The following is a 15,789-nucleotide window of genomic DNA, read 5'->3' as shown; positions in this document are numbered from 1 at the left end:
TGCTCATTTGATATCATGCTGATTACGTTGCTGGTGCTTGATTCAGCCATGTGCTTTGACTTTGTACGTGACTCTGTTTCATGTAAACAGAAATTCTGATAAGGAAATTTCCCTTTCAAAGTCTTGTTTTACATCTTCTTTGTAATGTAATAGTTTATTGCACTAAAAAGTCCTTCCAGCCCTCCAGCTGCATTTTTTTTAGATAGTCACTTGAGACCATGGCATGCACCAGTCCTAATGCCTTGAAAAATCTGGACTGATGTCATGCATATTTCTCATACTGAGGAAGAGAAATGCAGTATTAGGTGATGATGGCTTTTTTGCTTTGGAGAAATGTTAGCTTTTTAAGGTAGTTGTACTTCACTTGTGGCTTGCTAGTAGATAGTAGGGTTCATCATGGGTTTTTGTAATTGTGTTCTTGTCCAGAATATTTCAAAGACCTTCTCTATATTCAGAGTGTATTATTTCATTTCCAGATCAGAACAAAACCAATGGTAGTGACTGTTCCAAAGTAAACTATCAGAAAGGATATCTGTGTCACAAAAAGTTTGCAGTGTGACAGTCGTCATCAGCTTGTGGGGGTACAGCCTGCTTTAGGAATGTGAAGGCAGATAGGCACATTTAAAGAAAGAAGGCAGGTGTTTAGGTCAGTGGTATCTCAGTCTCGGTAGCTCAAATATTTTTGTATATTTTGAAGTTCAGGAAAAAAACCCACTAATTCCTTGTGAGTACTGTATAAACTCTGGTATGTCCTAACATGTTTTGAGATTGGTTCAGGATATGCCTTCAATATATTGACGCTATGTGGTTTATCCTGATGGATTACATTGTATGTGTTCAAGGTCCGAATTTATTACCAAGTAGTACTTCAGTTTCTTTTCTCCTCCTCCTTGATAACTGTTTCAAGTGAAAATCCCTCTTATATTTGCTACTCCTTTTTTTATTCCTCTTTTGCTAGTAAATCCTGTAATGTGTTTTGATTTGTAGCTGGGAATGAAGAACATATTAGATGTTTTCATTTAAAGAGTTCTTTTGTGTGTAATTTGCATTTTCTTTTTCTTTGAGTATTGGCAATTTCAAATAGTCAATCCTGCAATGCACTTCAGTAGAAAATGATTGGAAATATAAGAATTTCAGTATCAGGTCAAACTCAGATCATAATCAGGCTCCGAGTTTCCAGTGTCAAAAATTATAATTGTATAATAACTTGTTCACTGCAAAGATTCCTTTCAAGTTCCCATGATTAAGTTATTGATTTATTTCTTAATATGCAGACTTATTTTTTGGGTTTGTTATTTTTATTTTTATTTTAAGAAACTCAAGTTTGGGGTTGCTTAACTGTCTGTAAAGTTTGTTCATGTTTCTTTACTATACTGAGATTTGCTCATATGTCCCTTTTAAACTTGTTAGATACATGTAAGAGGAGGACATGTTTAACCTTTTTCTGGACAAGTGATTGCTCTTAATTTCAGTGGAAATAGTACGCATATATGAAACTGAGCTCTTGCTCAATTTCTTTTTTTTTTCCCCCTGCCTGGTTTAATGGAAGGGTGACTTGCTCTCCAAGGTGCTGTTGCTCTGGAGAGCAATTGTTAGATCTTGTTTTATTGATGTTTCACAGATTCAGCTTTTTTTTTTTTTTCCTTTCTTTTTAGAATTACCGAGGGGAAGAAAAATAAAAGTTTTGAAAGGCAATACTGAATTGATGCTTCTGATATAGGGCTGTTTCCTACTTTCTTTTCAGTGACTGCCTTTAAGAAAGTCCCTTTACCCATTTACATAGTATGTGTACATTTTTTTGGTTTATCTACCTAGAGCACTTCTGTTCTTTCATATTGTACCAAAATGATCACCTGAGCCGGATTGAAGCCAAAGTCTTTTATCCACTTAAAAGCATATTCCTTTCAGTAAAATAAAAGCTATTTTCTTTTCTTCTGCCTGGTTTTAGGGCATCATATCTTCTTTCATAATAGTTGTAGGTGTGAAAATAGATTTTTTGTAAATATGGAGCAGTGTGACATTTTTCTTTTCTTTTTTTTTTTTTTGTATGCCATTGAAGCTTCCATATAAGAAAACAAGTATTTATTTCATTGTACTATAGGATCATTGGTGCTACAACTTTTTTACCTGCAAATATACATCCTCTGAATTTAATGGACATGCTATGAATGTATGTATAAAGTAGCTTCCTCAGAATCATAATGGAGTCTTTTGGTTTGTAGTATGACTACCCAAATGTTTGAAGTAGACTTTTGCTCTTTAGGTTGATATTTTGTTTGACTTTTGTGCCAAATATTATCTTTCTATCCAATGCAATGTGAAAGAGTACAACCACTGTTTTCCATCCTCCCTCCTCCCCTGAAAACTGGGGGCAGGGACGGAAGCTGTGTCAGATTTCTTCATGTCATTAAACTTTTTGGGATTTGGGAGCTGGGGTCACAAATTAGGCATTGGAATAGTAGCATGATGCACAAATCCATCATTGCATATGATGCCACCTCATTATCTTTGGACAATCAAACTCCTGTGCCCATGGCATGATGGCGTTTTCCATGTCGCTAGCAAAAGGCATTCCTCCCAACTCACATCAGATTATTTTTGGATATCAGTTTTCTATTTTCTCTCCTAGTATTGCCCTGCCTCGATGGAAGGAAATGTTGTTTTCCTGTCAATTTGGCAGACCAAGAGTTGAAAAAAAAAGTTGTAAGGAGCAAATGTTTTAAACCAATTCATCCTTGTGTAAACTTATGGAGTGCTCTGTTTCAGGCTGCAGAATTAGAATAAACCCTGGTACAGGAAGAAACAAACAAACAAACAAGCAAACCCTCTTCAATGTCTGTATTTTAAGCCATAAACCTCCTGTCTTATTTCAGAACTTAGTCTATAACATAATAAACTACTGGACTAGTAATCTATAACATAATAAAATATTGGTCTAGGCCATTGTTTGGGAAGGTTACACAGTAACAGCCTAGGATACTAAATGGAGTCTGAAAATCACTTGCACATGTGGAACAACATGTACTGAAACTGGATTTCCAGAGGTGAAAGGTCAGTGTTCCAAACTGCACAGCCTGTTTTCTATTTCAAAACTCATGGGTATATGGGAAGTTTTCTTATAATAAACAGTACTTATTTTAAAACAGTTTCCCAAAGCAATAAGTCTGTCTATGTACAGACTGTAGTTTTTCCTAATCGCATTGTTAGGGAGCAGGAATGCTTAATAATTTGGATCCCAGTGAATTTTCATGTCAGCTTTTGGTTGAATGCCTGATAAATTAGCAGTACCCTTAGTTTTTCCTGGCAAAGAAGAAATCCTCTCTCCTTTTCCTTGTAAGTGATATGACAAGCAGCTCTGTTATTCTTCTCTTGCATCTGGCAAAGAAAGGAGAAGTGGGACTCTGGTACTGTACTCCTCTCCCAGGCATTAGAAATTTCCAGGCTATAAATACATGTGAGGTGGAGAAGGACATTCTTACAAATCCTTCCCACCTGCCCCAGCTTTGAAGCAGTAATTTAGGTCAACTGCCCTCTCATTGATAACATTTGGTTATTATTTTCACATCGCTCTGGTACTTTTCTCTGCTATTTAGGTTCTGAGTAGCAAACTGCAGCTGATAGGCATTTTCTTAAACTTTTCTGTATGCAGGTCAAGAAGCCAGTAATGTCCTGTTTGTTTGTTTTTGGGGTTGTTTGTTTGTTTGTTTGTTTTTGTCCCCCCCAATTTTTTGTCTGTCAAAGGTTCATTTGTTCTGAGAATACTGTAGAAACTGAAGACTTAAACCTCACTTTTTTCAAGAAGCTTCCTACTTGACAAATGGGAAGTAGGTGTCTTAGAGCCCTTTGAAGCCTACATTAAGGATCTGTTCTAAGCTAACAAACCAGTAAGTGGAAAGTAAATATTTCTGAAATGTGCCATTTCAGAACTGTTTCATAAACTTCTAAGCAAATTTCAGAACTTGTTTAATGACAGATGTGCTTGGTTTTCATTTCTGCTTTCATCTTCTCTGTTATTTGTGCTTTACATGTGTGATTTTTTTTTTCTTGTTTTCCTTTTAATTTTCAAAAAACCTAAAGGAGCAGTGGAGGACACATAAAATAATGAATAGTGTTCAAAAAAAAAAATCCAAAGAATATGTTGAATGGAATGAGATGCTGATCTCATATTAAGGCATTGAAGTACTGTTCACCTTAATTTTGAAAACTCATGTCTATAATCTATATTTGCAACTCTGTGTTTGCAAACTGACATATACATGTATTGACTTTCAGTCTATGTTGCTAAGATTCTGATAACTGCACTGGTTTCCTGAAGTGTTACTTCTGTCATACTAATTCTACTTTGCCAATTTTACAGGTGATTAGATATTATTGTGACTAGGAACGAAATTTGTTGTCCTTTATTGGTTTGCTTGTGAGCCTAATGTAATGTCAGCTCATATTTTAATTATGGTTCCTGGTAAAAAAGGTGTAAAGCACTTCTCAAATTTTGTGCTTTATTGATGCACTTATCTAATTTCACAATTAATTTTATGAGAGTTGAATGTTTTCTGAAAGGATATGTTTTCCTGCTCTGTATGAAAAAAGGTTTTCCCTTTTGTTCTGACAGCTTGTAGAAGTTCTGATGGAGAATCTTAAAGGTGACTGAGGAAGGAGTTGTTTTTCTTTTCAGCTCATTCACTCATCAGTGGTCCTGCTCCTTTTAATAGCTACAGTCAAACATCGCCTCCAAATTTGGCAAGCTGATACCTTTTTGAATTTAAAGTTAAAGCCCATTTTGGCACTGGAAATGAAGTAAACTCATTCCAAAGGAGTAAAGTTGGAATGAAGTTAGCAAGGCTCTGTGCCAGCAGGTAAGTCCTGTATGCTTCATAAATTAATATGCTGGCACTTACATATTTTTTTTAACAATATAAGCTCTCTGATGTGCTTGCCATTCAGCATTACCTGAACAAATAATGCACAGAAGTTGTTAGATTTCTAAAATCTCTTTCATGATGCATATTATAGAGCAACATTCAGGAAAGAGTCAAAATACTTCATTAGATGTGTAATGACATGTACCTACAAGAATGAAAATATACTTCTTCAGACACCCAGCAAAGTCTTATTTTGTATTTCTACAATAATTAGTCCTATTTCTTGATTTCATCTGTGATTTTATGCACTTAACTATTTAATCCTTAGTGCTACGTGGAAACTTTAACCTTATCTTTTCAGTAGAAAAGCTTATCATATTTACTAAAGGAATAGTGTAGGGATCAAGTGGGATCAAGACACTTGTTCTTTCTAAATTTTAGAGGTAAAAGGTAGCCATTTACCACTAGATTATTATCAATGGCTGGTGATAATTTTATGAAATTAGCTTTTCTCTGGTAGTGGCTATGAACAGGCATGAATGTGTGTTCTGACAGCTTATTGCCCCATAGACCACTGACAAGCAGATGTTGCTACCTTGCTTTTCAGCCCTGTTAGAAGCAGATGGGAATGCTTTTTGGTGGTTTTAGTAGTTTGTCTGAGATGCTTTGCACCAGTTGGGGTTGTTTCTCCACCCCAGGCATCTTGGGAGGGCAGAGACCGTAGAGCATTGACTATTGTTATGCTTTTCTTGGTGTGTGAGCTGAAAATGGGAGGTGTGCTTTTGTCCGTGTAGGCCAAAATACACGTATGAAAACTTTTAGTATACCAGTGGTAGCTAACCATAAATCTTTTCTTCTGCTGGATTGCATGATCCAAGTCAAGTATTAGCAACACACAGAAGAGAAGAGGCTATCTGACAGTCTTTCTGGAGGAAGTAAGGTGATGAGGATCAGGGAAATGGGCAGTGGAAGTGATGGAGATAACATCAGCTCTTTCAAAGTGGTATGTTATATTGTAATTCAGAAAATAGCAGTATTCTCAGATACTTAGAAGCTGTTGGCTGACTGTGTTTCAGGTATGACCCACTCATCTTCTTCTGTGTATGTCTTGTTTAGACATTGCATTCTTTCTTTTCAGACATGTATTTTATAATTGCTATTCAAGTCTCATTTGTGGGATGTGAATTACTGCATCCACACTATTCTAAAGCTGACCCAAAATGCTGTGGTATGTTCATTCTAAATTAGTTACAATTACCCTTTTTCTATTCCTCAACTAACCAAGATAAAAGGTTACAGGAAAATAAATGTGTTGAGATTACCTATGCTGCTACTGGAGAAGGAGCTGATTCTATTCAGTAGCATTTTTTGTGACAAAAATTTCAGAGAATTTTGAAAACCTCGAGATTTTAAGAACAGATCCATAGTATAACCTGTGTGACTAGAGCAACCCATTGGACAGGAGGTAGTAGCAGTGCTTTTTGAATAGATTAGTGTTTTTATCTAATAATTATTGGGTGACAAGAGAAAGTTTGTTCTTGGACTGGTAGAACTGCCAGCTCAAGATCCTATCTGTATCTATGTCCCTCCCCATGGAAATACTTGTGTGTATGTTTTCTCCCTTCTTCTAGTTTATTTTTGTCAATTAAAGTTTATCTGGAAAAAGACCGGAATTGAAATGTCAAGAAAATAATAGTGATTTCTTGGTTAAAAAGAAAATGCATATGCCTGTACGGTTGTGATTTGCACTTTATTCCTGTTCTAAGACTTTAAAACTTTTTTTCTTGTCTATATTTTTAAATTATTGTCTTCTGACTTATTGAGAATGCCTTACATTATATATAACAGATAATAAAAGTCTGGGAATGCTATAACTATCTACAAAGTACCCTTATGGAAGGGGGAAGAAAGGTGGGAGGCAAAGCTGCTCATCATGTCTGGGGCTTCTTCTGAAGTTTTGCCCAGTTTTCATTCTGAACAGTTCTTTTTAGTTCATATCTTTACCCTGGGCTGTAAAATAGAGCTCGATAGGGCTCCTCGGATATAAGAGAGCAGAGCAAAGTGCTTATATGCAACTGTACTCCAACAGTGTGAATGCTGTTGAGAATGTCTGGTGTTTCCCTTGGGCTTGCTACAGGTTTTTGGAGGGATGTAGGCAACAGAAGACTGTAAGGATTTGGACTATAGTCCATGGTGGTTCATCCTGTATTACTGTAGTTAACAGGATTTTCCATCAAACACTGTTTGTGAGCTTGTGTGCATTTGTGCGTGTGAGAGAAAGATGTCTTTAGTAATAAGTATTTACAATTTTTCCATATCAGTCTACTGACCCAAGACCTCTATCTGGGAAGCTTAGAAGGAAGGGAAAACAAAAAAAAGGTCATTCTGCCTTAAGCCTGAAAGAATACATGGATTCTTTTTTCTAAATACAGAGCAGTCAAGTGTTTCTTCAAAGCATGTGTCAAACTTTTAGATCAATACCTTGACCTATTTTGTGGTTCCCAAGAGATGAGACTTCATACACAAACAAATGAGGAGATCACATGTGAGATCACATGTAAGGCCACAGTCACTTTGTAGTTCTAGTGCCAAGTCTTCTGAGTACTTTTCTTTTAGAAACAGGTATCAGAATTTTTTTTACTATACAATTGTTGTCTTACATTCCATAAAGTACTGTGTTCAACATCTATTTTTCTTTCACCTTGTGGCTGGGGTTTAGCATTTTAACAGCAGTTGCTATGGAAGAGTTAGCCATGTTTATTGGGTAATGACAAACAGCAACAGCTGAAAGACAAATATTGTATTCTGTTTTAAGTATAAGGTGGGCCCTGAGCCAGAGATTAGCAGCTTCAGAATGTAGACAGCCACAAAGCTGGATCCTTGGTCCTGACACACGCTGTAGTTACTCAGGCGTAAGGCTTAAATGTAGCTTATACTGTAAGTATTTCCGCATTAAAATTTTGATTTCTTTCTGCTTGTTGAAAGGACACTGGTGGCTTGTCCAAGTCCATGAATTAGTTTCTCAACAGCAAAAGAAAATACCAAATGGAAGCAAATAATTATGTGTTTCACGCTTTGTCCTGATTAGAGTTTTTGCTTGCTTTTGTTCAGTGAATGTAGGGGTAAGTGCACAAGATTAAGAAAACATTTAAAAAAGTGGCTGTATCATGAGAAAGGATAAACAGCAGCAGGGACAAAACCAGAAAAAGCTTAAAGTAGGGCAAACTTCACATTTTATCAACATGTAATTAGTGGATCTGAAATGGTAGATGTGACAACTGTCAGATATGCATATCTAGTCTTAAAACTGGTATTCCTGCATCCCCTATTGCTATAATCCAGTATGTGGGGAGTTAATATAATTCACAACATAGCTGAGAATTTTTGCTTTTGAAGTTTGCTGGTATTGTAGAAATCCAGGCCAGAATTTGAGTGTAATTCCTCCATGGCTTTTCAAAGGGTAATCCTCACTCTAGAAGGTGAAGAGAGGTAAATCGTGGTATTTACAGGTAATGCTTTGAAATGTAAGCAAATTCTCCTAACAAAATCCTCTGGAAATAAAGACTTGGAAACTGTCTTGCTTACAATCCTTGCTACCAACTCCCTCCAGCCAAAAAATGCCCAACAAACCAAACACTAAAAAAGCTGAAAACTAAAAACCATTCAGAAATGCAAAATAAGTCTCTCTGAAGGCTGTGGTTTTTTTTTTCCTTTCTTGCTTGTTTGCCTCTGGGGCTGACAGGGAGAGAAGGTGGTAGAACAGGAGGGAAAAGTAGGATAGGTCGCCCTTCAGGGAGGGCATTTAGGAGGCCCATACAGCTTGGAGGATTTCAGAAATTACTTGACTTCTGTCAGGCTTGCCATAGATGTTTGTATCTTCCCCTGTTGATCCTACTGTTTTCCTAGTCTGGTCTGACTGCAATAGTTGCCTTTCTAAGGCTTTCCTGGGGAGTTATCATTTGTGGAAGCACAGGATGTGTGTGACAGAGGAAGAAGGTTGACAAGGTTGACTCCACAAAATAGGTCAGGTATCCTTTTTCCAGGGTCTGAAACAGCTCTCCCTGGTCTTGTCTGCCTCTGACATCCCAAACATCTCCCCTCTTTTTCCTCTAGTAACCACCCACCTCTCTGGTTTTGGTGTTTGGGTGGTTTGGTTGTTTGTTGTTTGTTTGTTTTGTTTTTTTTTTTTTTTTTTTTTTTTTTTTGTTTGGTTTGAGTTTTTTATTTTTTTTTTGAGAGGAGGTGGTTGAAACATCTGCTGTTTCTGTATCTGAGGTACAGGATGTGCCTATGAATGTATGTTTATAAGTGACATAATTTATTTTAATCTAGTGGTTTTTTTCCCCCTGCACTAAAGTAATGGTTAAGACCTTAAAGGATCAAGGACCTCTTAGCACAAGGCTTTCTGTCTTGAAGATTCCTGTCTCAAAGACTGCACTGTTTGTGTCCCTGAAATGAAATAGATAAACAAAGAAAGTGTGTGCTGCAAAAAAAGAAAAACGTTTGGATAGTTAGCAGTAATTTCAGGATGCTGTGCATGGAATTTATCAGTGATGTGTGCAACTGAAAAGTCAGTTTTCTGTAACAGTTTAAATACCAGCAGTTTTGTAATTAAAGCTGTGACAATCAGAAATTATTATCTGATGCTGACATAAGTTTGGCTCAATTTCTTTCTCTGACTACTCTTCTTTAAAACTCCTTTTGACTTAAATGGTAGGTACAAAAATTATGCACCCCTCTGTAGCAGTATGCTTGCTTCAGAACATAAGTATGGATTGGTGGCTAGAAGCAAGTTTTTCTATGTGTCCTAGATGATTCCCTGTGGTTTTGATGGCATATGGCTTTCATACTTTCTGCTTCAGATGGTGTGTAGTGCTGCTTTGTGTCTTGTACCTTAGAATTGACTGCAGGAGCAGATTAAGTGAATCTATAAATAGTTTCTTGAACTCTTCCATGGCGTAAGTATTGCTCTTTACTACCCCAGACATATTGGGCACATTAATTTGTCTTCTTTTATGGTGTAAGGAGGGAGGGGTTCATTCTCACCTGTTCAAATACTTCTAGTTACGTGTGAAAAAAAATCCCTGTCTATAACAGATGAAATTGTGGTAGTGTAAGGAAAGCCTCTGGTGGGTATTAAACCAGCTGGTATTTGTACATGTTTCACATTACAGTTTGAAGTATCAACCCAGGGAAGCATGAGTTGGGTCATTGCATGCTTGGGGTTTAACTAGCAAATCACAGCGACAGAAGCAGTGTGATGACCCACTTAGAATGACATGTTCAATCTCTTCAGTGTTCCCCATCTGCAGTGCTGGTTCCAGTTGTATGCTTAGCTCAGTGTTGAGAAAAAAAATCTCGATGCAAGTGGCTGAAGGTTTGATAATTTTAATATAGCAGTCTATATCTTTGGTTCTTAAGTGGCACTTGTAGAAAGTCTTGAAATAAAATTACTCCATTTTATTTTAATGTAAGACAGCCAAAAAGTCTTGCTATTTAAATAGCAAACTACCGTTCCAGTCACTTGGAGCTAGAGCTCTGCACCTGAAGTGGACACACATGAATACAGGACCCTCTTGCAAAGGGAAACAGTGGCTCGTGACAGAAAGGTGAATCCCCTCCTTTTCTGGGGGAAGTATAAAGAGTCACTGTATGTAACTCTCTGGTAATTCTTCACTGGTAGAAATAAATAATTACATTATTCTTGGGATGTTTTTAAAGTGGTTTACTGATTTATCTGATGAATGGAAAATGTAGGAGGATTACTTTGCTATTCGTTTATGTGGGTGATGAAATAATGGTTTCCAAGTTTGTTATGTGTTGGCAGCAGGAAAGATAAATTGTTGAGATGTGAGTGTCTGTACTGAGGATAAACCTAGCAACGCATTTCTGGTTGCCAGTCAACACTTCCCTCCCCTACCCTGGTGTCACTTGTGACGTAATGCCATCCTGCTGTAGCGGAACCCTCTGTGCTCCTGATCTGTAATTAACTGTGATGTCACTATACAAAGGCTGCTTAAAAAATTGCTATAGGATAGTTGTTATAGGCATTAAAGCTATTTTAGTGAGAATGCTTTCTACTTTCTGGAAATGTAAAATAAGTCTCTTACCACAAAACTTTGCTCCTTTGTGACCCCTGAGGAAACAGAAGTTAAATACTCAAAGGCATAATTCTTAATACATTACACATGGGATTTGCATTGATGCAAATGAAACAGGGGCTGGGAGTCCCAGGTGCAGGTGCACAGTGTAACCAACCAGCACTTGCCAGTTAGGTACTAGAGAATGGAACTATCTGCTCTGCTCTGTCATGGGAGCTGTTAAAGAAGTAGTTTCTGCTCTCTGCCTGCACTCATACTTTTCAATATAACAAAACCAACCCAAACTGGACATTCAGTTGGCTCAGGGCTTCTCTCTTGTTCAACTTTAGTTTCAAGCTAACACATAAACTATTAGCACTACTGTGGGATCTGACTTCAAAGGAGTTTGCTGTTAACTGGAGCGAAGGCAGGATTTCACCATGTAACTATTAATGCTGTAAGGGATTATACTTAGCAATGACCTAAGGTCCTTCTAGAGCTACTGACTTCATGCTTCCAGCTTCCCCATGGGCTCACACACTGCTTTTTCAAATGCACAGGAAGCACCTCGTGTTCCTGTCCTGGTTCTGTATATCAGCATTTAAAAGGCAACTAGTAAATGCCAGACATTGCAGAATGACAACATGCTTTGCTTTGGTGTGGGTGACAGAATGTGAGACCCGCTAGGGTGACCCTTTGCTTAGTTTGAGACATAGATCACTACCCTGAACTGCTCATGCATTAGTCTCCCTGGCTTGTTGGTATGTTATGGGCTTTCTTGTTTTAAGAAGCCTTTACCTCAACAGCAAATACACAGCTCAATGCAGAGTAGGCACTGAGATGAACTGGTTTTTAGGGATGGTGTGGTTTTGTTACCTATTCATCTGTTATGTAGCACAACTCTGTAACAGACTTGATTTTATTGGACTGGCACTGACTTTTCTTAGTCTGCTAGCACAGCTGCTAAGTCATAGCATTAAAAAAAAAATCCTAATAGAAATTAAGATGCAGGCTACATGGGCTGATAAGAGAAGAAATTGGTTTGATCTCTAATTTTCAGAAAAAATCTGTGAATATCTGAGACTTTTAATTCATTTACTCTGGTCTCTTCCTAAATATTAAACTGGCTGGCCTCTAATTCCCCAGGTCTCTCTTCCTCTGGCCTTAAGGACAAAGCACCACCTAGGGTCTCCTTCATGAGTTTATAAGGGCCTATACAAGGAAACTCAAAAATCCTTCAGTTTGTTCCTTAAATAGTGTAGTTGGGATTTCAGCAGACGCAGTAGAATTGAATATATTTGGTTTGTGTGGATATAACTTAAATATTTCTCTACTTTTTGATTTAAACATTGACTGCATTCTTTTCCTTAAGCGTCAATTACTTGCTATTTTCACTGCAAAGGCCTATATTTTTGCTTTTTTTATCCACTTTTTGCAATTAGCAGAGGATTCTATTTTACCCCTTAAACACTCAGACCCTTAACTACCCAGAATTTATTTATATTAGTGACACTACACTAACCAGCAGGTGTTATTAGGCTAGTTTTTATAGAAAAAAGGCTATTAAAGCACAGTATTCCCTATTTCTGACAATTCTCACAAGTATTGGCACAAAGCAGTACTTCAGTGATGTCCTGAAGCCCACGCTGGGTCACCTAGCAAACAGAAAGGACAAACCACACAATGTTTGATTGGTATTTGCTTGTCAGGCTGCAAGAGGAGATGCATGTGGTGACTTTAAGCAAACTTAGCATAGGAAGAACACATTTACTTCAGTGATACTAAATTAGGCCTTGTCCAGATTGAAGGCGCTCTCAACATTGACGCTTCTTATACTGACGAAGGAGTTCCTGCTGGAGTTTTAACAGCAGTCCCACTTTCAGCTACACACAATTTATTTAGAGGTGTTGATGGTTTTCCATTTTCCAGCCCAGCAATCGTAAAGACAAAACTGAGCATGAATTGGACTCAAGGAAATGGGTTATTCCTGTCTAAATGCAGGTTGCTGTTGTACTGGATTCGTCAGTGGTAGAAACACACCACACACAGCATTTCAGAGGGGACAGCCTGGCAAGGGCAGCCAGTGTGGCGTGGTGAAGCAGGACCAAAGAGCTACTCTGAGGCACTGGCAGTAACTGTGTTACCAGTCAGTGAAAAAAAAAACACAACAAAACCCAAACATCACCACCCCACCCTTCCCCCCAACACACAATCCCTAGAAGCTGCTGCTTTCATATTTTGCCTCTTGTTGAGTGGTTTTTTTTGACAATTGTTCCTTGACAGACGGATATTCCAAGTGTAAGATGTTCCCCCAATATCAGTGTTTTCCTTAAATCTTGTTCCTATGTTGTCACTTTACATGGGAGTTCTTGTTTTGCTTTTGTTGAAGGATTAGGATGTGGGAACTTTCACCAGGCATAATGAGTTTAACATAATGGGTTACCATTGTGTATTTTACCTTTGTGCTTCTGGAGTGAAGGGTTGTTCTGGCAACAGAAGAATTATCTCAAATTACCACAATTATCACACGCCATGCAGAAAGTCCATAACGATGCTTTTGCACTCAAGTTGCCTTGGGGATAATGACATAGAAGTGGACCAACTGAGAGCCCTGAGGCCAATGCTAGTTGCCCATATATATAATTGGTGTATGCTTGATGGTGGGGTGAAAAAAAAATACAAGGAGAAACTATTTGCATACAAGCTTGAAGAGTTAAGCACTTTGCAATACTTAAGTAATATATTACATGTATTTTGAGAAATGATGGGGGAAACAGTTGTGTACTCCAAGCAAAATTTATTAGAAGTCTATTCAAGAAAAAAAAAACCACAGAGACCTTTTGCTTGTAGGAATTCAAAGTCAGTTACCTGAAAGTCAGGTATGAAAAACTGCATTTTTCTAAAATCAGATACAGAGTAGAAACAGTACTTTTTAAATATCACAGGCAACAGATATTTAAGTCTTCAATCATAAATGGCATCAAAGATAGGTATTAATTTCACAGCAAAGCTGCATGCAGATCTAGTTTAAAATTGAAAGCCTTTGAATATAAAGCTTTTGCCATGAAATCTGCAATAATAAAGGTATGCTGCACAAAGATGTTTCTTTACCTTTGTCTTAATGACATTTCTCAGTAATAAAGACATATGTACATTTAGATTTGGCTGGTAAACCATATTTTAATTAATAAAATTTTGCATAAAATGCTATCTTACAGAATTGCACTATCCAGATGTACTTATGGTAAACAGAGCAAGAAAAGAAAAATGCATTGAAATGTTCTGTATGTAAAGAGGGCAAAGATCAAATAAGGAACTTATTTTTTTTAAAAATCAACAACCAAATGGCTCTGTACAAAAAAGCAAACATATGTACAAAATGCTACAGAGACTACATACATTTTGATAATTTCAATCCTTTACCCATGAGAAATGCAGCAGAAGCTTTTGCCATCTATAAGGTGCTGAAGAAACCAAATCTGAAATTTTATTTTATAAAGCCATAGCCATTATCGTCCTGTGCCTTAATTTTATTTGCTAATTTTATGCTTACCTTTGCTTATGGAAAATGTATGTTTTCAAATACTTTGTTTCATTCAGGAAAAAAATAGAAAAAAAACACCTCTAAAATGTATCGGTTTTAATACTTGTGACTTTTTTTTCTGTCTAAATTCCTAAAAAGAATGTGTAACTTGGGTTTCATTAATATACATATACAAATATAGTGAAGTAAATCAGTACATGATACTTGTGAATATTTTTCAGGTGGCTATGTTAGGAAAAAAACCCCAAACCCAACAACCCATTGCACTAACACTGTTTACTTTCTGCTTATTAAAATTCCTGATATGTAAAAACACTAACCTCTCACATTTCATGTTGCTTACTATCACAACATTTTGATTGCAACCATTTAGTATCAGACATCAGTAGCAGGTTATTATTGTCTATGCTTATACCACTGTCTGTCTCTTCCTTAAATCCTCTTTCCCAAGTCTTATTGCCTTTTTCACTTCTCACCTTTTAACAGAAAACACTACAGGTTTGTTAGGGGAAATAAAGAAAAAAAGATTTAGCCAATACCATTGCACCCGTTCAGAACACTTGCAGCTCTTCCATTTTTCACTATGCTTGCTTGAGATTTTACAATCACTGTGCATATGTTACAGCATACAAGTGCAGGCAAACAATCTATATTATAGTTTGTCATACATTGTAAACCAGTACAATAGGCAAACCCGTGATACAGCAAGTGGAAGCAAAAAATGCTGCCAAGCTAGTAAGAATGTGGAAACTCAAACAATTTTTTTAAAAATAGTAAACAGCAACTTTCCCCTGTATTACATGCATGCTGAAAAAATCCCACCAGACTTCACGGTAGTACCACAAATGTTCTAACCAAGCATAGCTTTTTCCCCCTTCCCCCCACCCCCCAAGGCAATTCCTCTGTGTACCTGTCATCAGGCTTATCCTATTGTGTTTCACATAAAAAGACTTTAAAGCAGGGAGTGTTTAAATGCTGAAATGATTCCTCTTGTCTCAGAAAAGCTTAGTTATTCACTCTGTGGTCGTTGCTGTAATACTGCTGGAACAGTTTGGCGGGTGGGATGGGATGAGGATGAACTAGATGGCCTCTATTTGAGACTGCAAGCAAGAAAACAGAAGGCCAGCGTAGCATGTTTTCTAGCAGCTTTATGCAGATGTGTTGCAGAGATGCAGCATAAATAAGTAGAAAAAAAAATTTCACAGCCTCTTGACATAGTTTCCAGGGAAAGTACCAAAGAATTTGGTTCTTCTCGAGGTTCCTGAAATTAGAAGCAATAAATGAAAGATGGGAATAACAACAAAAA

At 37.2% G+C, this 15,789-nt stretch overlaps 1 protein-coding gene and 1 long non-coding RNA gene across 15 annotated transcripts in view; one reads left to right on the top strand and one right to left on the bottom strand.

The window, feature by feature from the left end:
- The first annotated feature begins 6,723 nt into the window (after positions 1-6,723).
- LOC127472429 (uncharacterized) overlaps positions 6,724-15,789 on the top strand; it is a 34,751-nt gene continuing 25,685 nt past the window's right edge. The window contains exon 1 of the long non-coding RNA XR_007905005.1: positions 6,724-7,796. This is a non-coding gene — a long non-coding RNA (uncharacterized LOC127472429). The remainder of the gene's footprint in view (positions 7,797-15,789) is intronic.
- The window catches only part of SORBS2 (sorbin and SH3 domain containing 2), a 161,581-nt gene continuing 159,508 nt past the window's right edge, over positions 13,717-15,789 (bottom strand). For all 14 annotated transcript variants that reach the window (XM_051790639.1, XM_051790649.1, XM_051790640.1 and 11 more), the window contains one exon: positions 13,717-15,744. In XM_051790639.1, the coding sequence (XP_051646599.1) occupies positions 15,683-15,744 (62 nt within the window). In that variant the 3' untranslated portion in view covers positions 13,717-15,682. The remainder of the gene's footprint in view (positions 15,745-15,789) is intronic.

Source organism: Manacus candei, unplaced genomic scaffold (genome assembly GCF_025592945.1).
Source record: "Manacus candei isolate 608988 ecotype Guabito, Panama unplaced genomic scaffold, ASM2559294v1 h1tg000028l, whole genome shotgun sequence".
NCBI classification, from domain to species: Eukaryota; Metazoa; Chordata; class Aves; order Passeriformes; family Pipridae; genus Manacus; species Manacus candei.
Note: the sequence above shows the minus strand (reverse complement) of the source record. Positions and strands in the feature narration are given on the sequence as shown.